The sequence below is a fragment of the Hyla sarda genome, chromosome 5 (assembly GCF_029499605.1).
Source record: "Hyla sarda isolate aHylSar1 chromosome 5, aHylSar1.hap1, whole genome shotgun sequence".
Lineage (NCBI taxonomy): Eukaryota > Metazoa > Chordata > Amphibia > Anura > Hylidae > Hyla > Hyla sarda.
The window spans coordinates 145168267-145179217 of NC_079193.1; the positions used below are offsets into that span (position 1 = coordinate 145168267).

The following is a 10951-nucleotide window of genomic DNA, read 5'->3' on the forward strand; positions in this document are numbered from 1 at the left end:
TACCACATATGCAGCAGCTGGAGGAACATTGGTTGCAAAACACAGAGTTTGTTACTTAAATCAGTCTTTCGCAACCAGTGTGCCTCCAGCTGTTGCAAAACTAGAACTCCAAGCACGTACAGTCTCTCAGCGCATGCTGGCAGTTGTATTTTTGCAACAGCTGGAGGCACACTGGTTGCAAAACACTGAGTTAGGTAACTCGGTTTCACAACCAATTTGTCTCCAGCTGTTGCAAAACTGCAACAATCAGCATGCATTGACAGTCGAAGGGCATGCTGGGAGTTGTAGTTTTGCAACAGTTGGAGACACACTGCTACAACTCCCAGCATGCCCTTTGGTAGTCTGTGCATGCTGGGAGTTGTAGTTATGCAACAGTTGGCTGCACACTTTTTCCACCTGTTGCATAACTACAACCCCCAGCATGCACAGACTACCAAAGGGCATGCTGGGAGTTGTAGTTGGAACTCCAGCTGTTGTAAAACTACAACTCCCAGCATGCCCTTTGGCTGTGCATGCTGCAAGTTGTTGCTGAGCAACAGCTTGAGGTGAATAGGCCTCACCTCCTGCTGTATCCTGCCGCTGGGACCGCCGCTGCTGCTGCCGCCGATCCTGCTGCTTCTGTCACCGCCACCGATCCCGAGGGGACCCCCGCCGGACCAGGGCAAGGTAAGAGACCTCCGCCGGCGCCGATCTCCACCATCTTCGCCGCCCAGCAGGGTCATGATTGGTCGGTCGTTTTGACCGATCAATCACGTGATCATGAGGCGGCACCCATGCCACCTCACTCCTGCTGGGCAAGGGTGAATGGGGCTGTCTCGGACAGCCCCATTCACCCTTTTTTTTTGGGTCACCAGAGACCCGATTGACCCGTAAAATCCGCAAATCTTTGGTCTGAATTGACTGACTAATTGGGGGGGGGGGGGGACTTGGGACTGTTTCGGTGGTTTGCACGGGGTGCCTGCTGATAGATATCAGCAGTCACCCCGGTCCAGTCCCCGCCCAGTGAGCGTCAGGGACCTGAATTCCCACGGGCGTATCCAAATGCCCTCAGTCCTTAAGGACTTTACGCCTGGCGTCCTTAAGAGGTTAAAGGGGTTATCCACCATAAGGTGATTTTAGTAAGTACCTGGCAGACAGTAATGGAGATGCCTATTAAGGATCTGTACTTGTCTTGGGGCTAAATTACTATGTTGTGAGATTACCATAACACTGGGGCTAGCTTTTTGGGAACTGGTATTTCCTGTTTGACTTTTTTCTTTTTTTTACTCCAAATCCCACAATTCCATTTTCCTCTCTCCCACACATCAGCCTCCCCACCCATTGAAACATGAGAAATGAGCTGCATCCATTCAAAAGACCTGTGGTTTTTAATCGGGGTGCCTACAGCTGTTGCAGATTGATCTCTCTCCCACCAAGCGATCCCTCCACCCATTGAAGCAGACAGGCTACCTGAGTCAGGTCTCGGCCGCATTTGAACCTGGGGAAAATCTGAGACCACAGTAATTTTGTATGCGAGTAAAAATAAATAAGAATTGTGAGAAAACCGTCACACACAGGTACAGACACTATATTATGAACTACACTAACTTTACAGCCCCTGTAGCATAGTCAAATGAAAAAAAATTCCTTGAATACCGCTTTAAAATATTTTAGACTAATGTAGCACTCAAATCTTGTTTTTCTTTTGAATACCATCCAGAATTGATTTACCTTGCATTATAAAATATCTATATGATGATTCTAAGTGTGGAACCCTATACACAAACATAGTAATATACATTTTTTTTTCCTGTTTTTGAAGTTTCCTTGCAAAATCAATGTAAGGAAGTTGGCAGAAGCTGTCGTGATGATAACAAATACATTACATTGTCATTAATAATGCAAATGCTCTTATGATGCACAAACAATCTCTGCTTTATTTTCAGATTGTTATTACGGTTTATTCTAGGATTTTGAAAACACTAGAGAGCGTGGCCTTGTATAGAGATGCATTTACCTTGATGGAGTGAATTTGGAAATGCTTTACAACAATGGTCTGGAGAATACTTTGAATTCACTGTGGGCCTCTCCTTTTCATATCCTACTTTAAAATGGAGCTGTTGTGGATGTTGAACCACACCTACAGCTTGTGCCCAGAGAGGAAAGCAAATGAATAGGTCAGGCACCTGACATATTTCCATCCAATTTCAAGGGTAGAACGTGTTCATTTTCTGACTAATGGCATGTCATTTTGCTGAAGCCTTTGGTCGCGAATTAATCCTGGAATCAAAACAGATTTTCCGGGGAGCAATCTTCCATCAAGTATTGATTTTTTTACACTCATGGAGCCCGTACTCCCTAATTTAACCTGACAATGATTCTGAACAATGGGCTGGAAGCACCTTAGAAACTCACAGAAGAACTTTTTCGCCATCATTTTTTTCTCTAAAGTAAAACACAAATGTAACCACTACATACAAGACCGGTCACTAGGGGACAGAACATATTACACAAAAAAATTGTCTAATTTGTTTGTGCTCTGCATTTGCAATGAAAATGAAAAATGTCATGTAGCCAGAAGGAACTCTGACGTGCAGGTAACATTCTTTCACATATATATTTATTACTCTTTCAGATTATTTTAGACTTCTGATAGACAGCAACCTCCATCACACGTAGTTTCTTTGTGGAGTAGTTTAAGGTTTGTACAAAAATGGCATGAATTTTGTGTGTTTAATTTTTTATGTGTTTATTTCTTGGGGCTTTTTTTAATACATTTTTTAGGCATTTTTTTATTTTCTTCTAGAGTTCCACTTGGTTTATTTCAGTAAAAATTGCCTCAAAACACCACAATTACCACATGGCTTTTTTTTTTTTTTTTTAGCAAAAAATGCCACTGCCAGCTGGGAGTCAATAGGGAAATATGAAATTACATATCCACTTAAAATTTTTTCCTTTGGTTGTTTTGTCACTTTTCATGGCGTTTTTAGGCTCAGTTGCAGTTTTCAAAAATCATAGCATGCTGAGACTGTGGCATTTTTCAGGGAATCTTGGCATTTTTTTCTCCAATAGACCTTTGAGGGAGGCATAAAATGGCAATGTGGGTTTAACATAGTTTTTTTTTTCTTAGTTCCTTTAATTGAAATCCTTGATAAATAAATCACATTACTTGTAATGAAAAAAAATTAAGGGAAAAGAGCGCCAAAGAAAAAAAGCACAAGACTAAAATTCACTAAAATGCACAAAAATTTTGGGTGTGCTAAATGAGAAAACTGTTTTGTGTGGTGTTATTATTTTTTTTAAATTGTGACATTATTATGTTTTAATGTTTGTTAATAGTTGGTGGTTTGACACTTGTGGTTGTACAACATGGAAACAGGGATGTATGGCCCTTTGTGCTATGCTGCTGGGCCAGATTACACAGGATTCTGAATAGAAAGCCCTGTAGGAATGTTGTCATGACTAACAGTGACTCCCATGGCTAAGTTTGGAAGAGTTGACTGATATAAGCTGTAGAGAGGCCTATAGTTATTGACTGGACTGCTTAGAGATCCATGGCTGAAAAAGGAAGCTATGATGAGAGCTAAGACCAGGGAAGATGAATAGAGGACCTCCCAAATGGTTGACATACAGTATAGTGACTGTGGGAATATCTGTGGAAAATCTGTCAGGGCCAATGAAACTGCCCAATGACTGCCACGCCCCTTCCCATGAACATGAATGGAAGGGGCGTGACATGAAGTCACGAGGGGGCGTGGCGTGATGTCACGTCTCTGTCTCAGAAACCCAGCATTTCTGAGACTGGAGCAGCACCCGGCACAGAATGCCAGCTGCTGCAGAGAGATCGCAGGGCGTCCCAGCGGCAGGACCCCCGCGATCAGACATCTTATCCCCTATCCTTTGAATAGGGGATAAGATGTCTAAGGGTGGAATACCCCTAAAACTCTATGGGAGCACCAGAGTCCAGCACTCATGTATCTCCAGCACTCCCATAGACAATGTAAAAAGCAGGTGCAGGCCCTGTGCTCCATGCAGTTGAGGGATTCAGGGCTTCCATCTGGAGATCAGAACTTATTCTCTATCCAGTGCATAGGGGATAATACATTGTTAAAACCTGGAGTGCCCCTTTAAGAAAAAATAGCCATATATTTTCATAAAATAATTCTAAGTTTAGAATTCTATTCTTTTTATGACAAAGTTTTGGATACAATCTTTTCTCCTATGTCTGTATTGGATTGTATGAAAGAATCACTGTATTTTATGTTCACAATACTAAACTACAGAAACCACTCAAACAAAAGCAATGTTTACTGGATGCTTACTGGGTTTAGCAATAAATCCTTCAAGTCTTTTGAACTAAGAGAAGTTGGAAAAATATTTGTTTGCTTCAGTTTTTTCATGTAGGCATAAAGATCTCCGGAGGGCATTAACTGCAGACAATGCTGTATGTTACTGTCGTCCAGATCTCCATCTTGATTGGCCAGATGCCTCTCACCGTGATATAATGTAGATTTACAGCCTCAATGTGCTGCATTCTAGCAGACTGTGCTGTCTTAAGCATTTTAGATAAATATTTCCCCATACACGCCGAGTTAGGTTAACTATTGGCAACACAGATAACAGCTTTAAGCTTACAGTTACATTTTCTATCCAAAATGCCTAAATGGCCAGTTACAAAGTTAAATTGGCCTCTGGAGAGAGGGAAAACACTGGACTTATTTATCAACCCACCTGTCACTTTAAGAGCTTTTGGCACTTTACCAGACTATGAATTTGTCTTTCACTTCAGACACAATGAGCCATCTAGTAGAGCAAAATGAACCGTATATTTGTTTCTTACATATTGTAATAACTTTGACTTATATTTGTGATGCTACTTTTATTTTCTAATAAGAATAGACACACATGTATAAATCAAGAAGACCTAAGGTTTAAAAAGAATATACTTTAAATTAAAAGGCATCTATCATTTAAATGCAGTCTTTGTATGTCTTCCATAAATCAGTGACTTAATCAAGTGACATAATATAATTCTATTTTTATATTTTTTGATAGAAAATTGACTTATAGAAACTTACAATGGGTTCTGCTGCATCCTTCTATAACTACATAATTGATCCGCTTCCTTTACATGCTGTCAGAGCTGTACTCACATTTACCACTAAGCAAAAGTGAACATCACTGGTCAGTCTTTTTTTTAAAGACGTCTACAAACTACATTCTTCACAGCAAATCTGAGGGCTGGGAAAACTAGATGCATATTTCCTTCTGCCATCAACACCTTCATTAAAATGGTTATCCAATAAAAGTGACTAAAGTAATTAGGTGTAATACAGTAATAGACATGCTTTCCAAGGATCTGTGCTTGTGTTGATGGTAGATGGCCGTGTCCTGTGTCCTGCTTTTGGCTTGTTATTGGGAACTGGCTACTTCCTGTTCCTGTGGCCCCCCTCAGACTTATCCTCAGGATCCTTTTTTTCAAGATGGGAAGTTTTTTTTTCTTCTCCCACACATCGTCACCCCCCCCCCCCCCCCATTGCAGAACAGTCATGCCCCCTTTGGTTATACAGCAAGCTGGGCCACACAGCAAGCTGGGGAAGGTCTGAGACAGCACTCATTTTTTTTAAGCTGCAGAAAATGAGCTTCTGGGAAAAAGAAAGATGAAGAAATTCTATACCAGCCACCAAACACTGGTAAGCTAAGTATATTAGTAACAAGACTAACTTTGCTGGCCCTGTTTCTGATTAAAGTATCAAAAATCCTGGAATATCCCTTTAAGAATATGGGAATGTACTACTCCGAAACAATTGTAACAATACAACACTGTGGTGTTAGTGATCCATTTTTGTACACATTCATTTTGTGTGATGCTAATGTGTTGAAGAGCCAAATGTATTAAATGGTCTTAGGGCATTTGGTAAATTCTGATTGAAATTTCACTTCCCCATTTTCTAAGCTTTAATCGTTGCACAAATTTTTTAACTTTATGCCATCAAAAAAACAGTGTAAACCTAATAATAAATTGCCCCCAGTTTATCCAAATTCGTCCAATAAAGGCTGGGGTGCCAATGGGGACATTTTATATATCTAGAGGGAGTTTATTCAGTCCTTCTGGAGAATCATGTATCAATTTCTCAAACCTCTCAGGTTACCAGCTAGTTTGGTCCCCAGTATTAGCCATTCTTTCATTAGGTCTAGACTGAATGCAACCAATTAGTATAAGGCTAGGTTCACACTATGGAATTTCTGACCAGAATTCCGTTTAAGAATTTAGGTCAGAAATTCCAGTGCAGCAGAATCCATTGCTGTCAATTGGATTCTGCTGCACAGTGGACACTACGTACGTTTCACTGCTGAAATTCTGCCACAAGAAGAATTAACTTGTTCATTCTTTGGCGGAATACGCTTTGCAGACATTGCCATCTGTGGGGAGGACAATGTCTGCGCAGTCCTAATGCCAACTGATTCAGTCGGTGCTGGCTGCTCTCGGAATTTTTCCTTCCGGAGCTTCATAATTGGGAACCTAGTCTAATCTTGTTTCTCTTTTGACTGTTACTTGATGTCATATTGATAGGAGCTTCAAGAAATGTTCAGTTCTACCCAATTAAACTTTAGCAAATGCAGTAATGCTCAGCTCACCTGGTCAGTTTCAGATAACGTGCAGGACAACACCCAGAAACTCCAACATAAGTAGGGGAATCCAGAGCATGTAAGTAAATAAATCTTTTAGGCTAGGTTCAGACTGCGGAATTTCCGACTGTCTGCCTGCAAAATTTTCCGCAACTATGTGGTGTCCGGGTACCGGATTGCATCCGTTACCTTGTGGTGAGGTCCCTAGGTACTGGTGGGGTCCTCATCTATAGTTAGCCCCTAGTCACCCCTTTAATAGTTAAAATTATTCAAGTTCTAAGTGTATATATGTATATAATGTATACTTACCTTGTTGTAGTGTCGCAGGACCTGCGGGTCACGTGATGTGTTCCAGAACTCTATGGTTTTCTAGTTAAGGACCTTTGGAGGTAGTCAGGTGATCACCCACCATGCATTGTAATGGTGAGTGACAGCTGACATTGGACCAATCCAAAACAGCCCTGCCCCTGCCCATATAAGGGAGTGGCAGCCATTAATCTCTCTCTTGTTCCTGCGCTGCTGATGAGGACGGATCTGCGCAGCTGTCATCAGCACTTGCTAGGCCTAAGCCCTGCAGCCGTGGCCATCTCTCAAAAACTGTGAGTTACTTCAATCCCTGTTAACTCCGCAAGATCACTGGACCTAAATACTCCCCTAAATCCAGCGGATCTCTGCAAGAAACCCTAATTCTAATAATTTCTGGATAACTCAATGGTCCTCAGCATCTGTCAATCACTGCCGTGCTGAATAGAGACTTTGTTAATAAGACTGTTGCTGTTATTGGATGTATCGCAAATACCTCAGTAAAGTTTCATGCAAGTTCAAGTTCATCTTTGCTGTGGACATTCAGTCATTTATGCACGCACCTATCGTTTCTGAGAAGGGTGGCGATAGGCCGAAGATTTACCTCAGCGTATTAACCCACACCCTGGCGTCACAAGTGACAAGGGTTAAATTAACCCCTCATATACCAACACAGCAACATCCCATCTACAGAACACCCCAAGGCAGTTACCACAACTATTTTCCGCTTCCAAAGGCGTTTTTCATGCGTAATTTTGTCATTTCCGTGAGTAAACCGCCGCTATTCCGAACAGAAATGACACCACCAAATCCGCCTTAAATTTCCGCTTAAATTCGACGCAGAAAACAGTGGGAGTGCACTGAGAGCCAAGTTCAGCCCCTTTTGGACCATGTGATCACATGACCCGACCCAGGTCCGTAAATTATTTCAAGTTTGGCTGGGGAAGTAAGCTGCTGAGGTACAGACATGAGCCGGCAAGCCTATTCCCGAATGTGTATAAGCACAGGGGATGTCATCACTGAGGTATAAACTATGTCACATACTATTTGCTGTACACAAAGTCAACTTTGTATATTGCTTGTTCTTAGTAATGTTTTACAAAATGTCCACAAAATAGGCATATGTGTTTTAGGGTACAGTGTACTATGGGCCTGAGAAGATCTGCATTTGGCAAGCACATGTTTCCAAATACACACACTTTGCTAATAGGAGCATGTACAGTGTAATATGGCCAAGAGGAGATCTGCATGTAGCCCAGCACATGTTTCCAAATACACATAGTTTTCTAATGGCAACATGTACAGTGTAATACGGCCATGAGGAGATCTGCATGTAGCCCAGCACATATTTCCGAATACACACACTTTGCTAATGGGAGCATGTACAGTGTACTATGGGCTTGAGGAGATTTGCATTTTGACAAGCACATGTTGTTCTAAAAATATGGTGAATCTGGTATTATTAATTTTTGTTTTGTCCAAAAAATTTGGTTGTAGGTAGAGTGTTGTCCCTGGATTTGGGATAAGGGCCATGGTGAATATTTTAATAGAACCAGACGTGAAGAAGCATGGCATGAGATTGCAGTAGCTTTATTTGACAACTTTGATCAAATGTCTTTGTGTAGTTTGGTATAATTTTTATTTAGTTTATTTATAACTTGTACAATTTATCAACATAAAATAATGAAAAGGATGCCAATCTAATTTTTCTAAGTAACATACATCTTTGTACTTTTAATACCTTGTGTACACTTTTATCTTATGAAAAATTAGAAAGATAGTTGAAGTTGCTCAAAGTATTTCTTTCCCTATTTATCTTTGTGTTTATATTCCCTTGGTGTACACATGTACATTAATCATAGCCTTATATATTGCAAGACAATCATCACTAATTTTGTTAACGGATGAGTTTGCTTGAATTTTTGTACATGTATCTTGGTTTATTATATTTTTAATGGTTTTTAATTTTAGTTTTACATTTTTTTTGTTACATTTTAAAATACTATATAGTAAAGGACATCAGAAACCGATGGAAATCTGCGAGCGACTATTTTGTTAAGGGTATCAAGAAAGCAGAAAAAAGTGGGTCAGCTGGTGGCAAAAGGAAAAAAATACCCTATGAGGACCAACTTCAATGTTTACGTCCTAACAGAGTTCTCAGACCGTAAGTACATGTTGAATTTGTGCATGCAGGTTCATCACCCATACTCCACCTAAAAAAATATCTAACCTAAAAATTTCACATCTGTTTATTCTAGAACTTCAGGCAACTTTCAGGCACCATCCAATACACAACAAGATGCAGATGAAGAGCCAAGGTCTGAGCCAGTGTGTTCAGACACACCTTTGGAATCTGAAGCACCAGGCCCATCCAATCCATTGGAATATTTTGACCAACATCTGGATGTAGAGGAGGATGTGTCTAACCTTAGCAGTGATCTTCCTCCCAGCAGCACACCTACACCAGCTGCTGGTGAGATTGAAGAGATGGAAGAAGCAACAAACATACCTTCTTCACAAACAACGACCAGACCACCCACTGCTCGAAGGACCCGTAGATCCCTCCGAATAACTGATAGTCAGCTTGAGGTTGAAAGTCAAGCTCTATCATTTATTCGGAGGGTTGACAGCAGTGATGACAGTTCTTATTTTGGTTATGAAATGGCATCTTGCTGTCGTAAAGAGCCTCTTGACCGCCAAAACCATTTTAAAGCATACTATCATGCTGTTGCGCAAGTCTTTCTTTCCCAAAGGCCTTGCCTCCATTAGAGGATATAATAAAAAATTTGCACATCATAGCTGGACACAGGGCCCCCAGCCCTCCACCACCTGCACACAATATTTCCTCACAAACCGAGGGTTTTTATGTGGGTACTTAACCCCTTAACGACGCAGGACGTATATTTACGTCCTGCGCCGGCTCCCGCGATATGAAGCGGGATCGTGCCGCAATACCGCATCATATTGCGGCGGTCCCGGCGCTCATCAACGGCCGGGACCCGCGGCTAATACCACACATCGCCGATCGCGGCGATGTGCGGTATTAACCCTTTAGAACTTTCACTTTCACCGGGTCACTTTCACTTTAGAAGCGGCGGTCAGCGGCGGTCAGCTTTGACCGCCGCTTCTAAAGTGAAAGTGACCCGGCTGCTCAGTCGGGCTGTTCGGGACCGCCGCGGTGAAATTGCGGATTCCCGAACAGCTTGCAGGACACCGGGAGGTAAAACACCGGGAGTGTAAAAGATCAGTGTGTGCAATGTTATAGGTCCCTATGGGACCTATAACACTGCAAAAAAAAAGTTAAAAAAAAGTGTTAATAAAGGTCATTTAACCCCTTCCCTAATAAAAGTTTGAATCACCCCCCTTTTCCCATAAAAAAAATAAAACAGTGTAAAAAATAAAATAAAATAAACATATGTGGTATCGCCACGTGCGTAAATGTCCGAACTATAAAAATATATCCTTAATTAAACCGCATGGTCAATGGCGTACACGCAAAAAAATTCCAAAGTCAAAAAAAGAGCATTTTTGGTCACTTTTTATACCATTAAAAAATTTATAAAAAGTGATCAAAAAGTCTGATCAAAACAAAAATCATACCGATAAAAACTTCAGATCACGGCGCAAAAAATGAGCCCTCATACCGCCCTGTACGTGGAAAAATAAAAAGTTATAGGGGTCAGAAGATGACATTTTTAAATGTACACATTTTCCTGCATGTAGTTATGATTTTTTCCAGAAGTGCGACAAAATCAAACCTATATAAGTAGGGCATCATTTTAACCGTATGGACCTACAGAATAATGATAAGGCTTAATTTTTACTGAAATATGCACTGCGTAGAAACGGAAGCCCCCAAAAGTTACAAAATGGCGTTTTTTCTTCGATTTTGTCGCACAATGATTTTTTTTCCCGTTTCGCCGTGCATTTTTGGGTAAAATTACTAATGTCACTGCAAATTAGAATTGGCAACGCAAAAAATAAGCCATAATATGGATTTTTAGGTGGAAAATTTAAAGGGTTATGATTTTTAAAAGGT

General features: G+C 41.0%; 1 protein-coding gene across 1 annotated transcript in view; it reads left to right on the forward strand.

The window, feature by feature from the left end:
- The window catches only part of LOC130273499 (uncharacterized), a 183176-nt gene extending 173207 nt beyond the window's left edge, over positions 1 to 9969 (forward strand). The window contains exons 5-6 of the mRNA XM_056520450.1: positions 8923 to 9076; positions 9171 to 9969. Coding sequence (XP_056376425.1) covers positions 8923 to 9076; positions 9171 to 9681 — 665 coding nt within the window. The 3' untranslated portion in view covers positions 9682 to 9969. The remainder of the gene's footprint in view (positions 1 to 8922; positions 9077 to 9170) is intronic.
- The last annotated feature ends 982 nt before the right edge of the window (positions 9970 to 10951 follow it).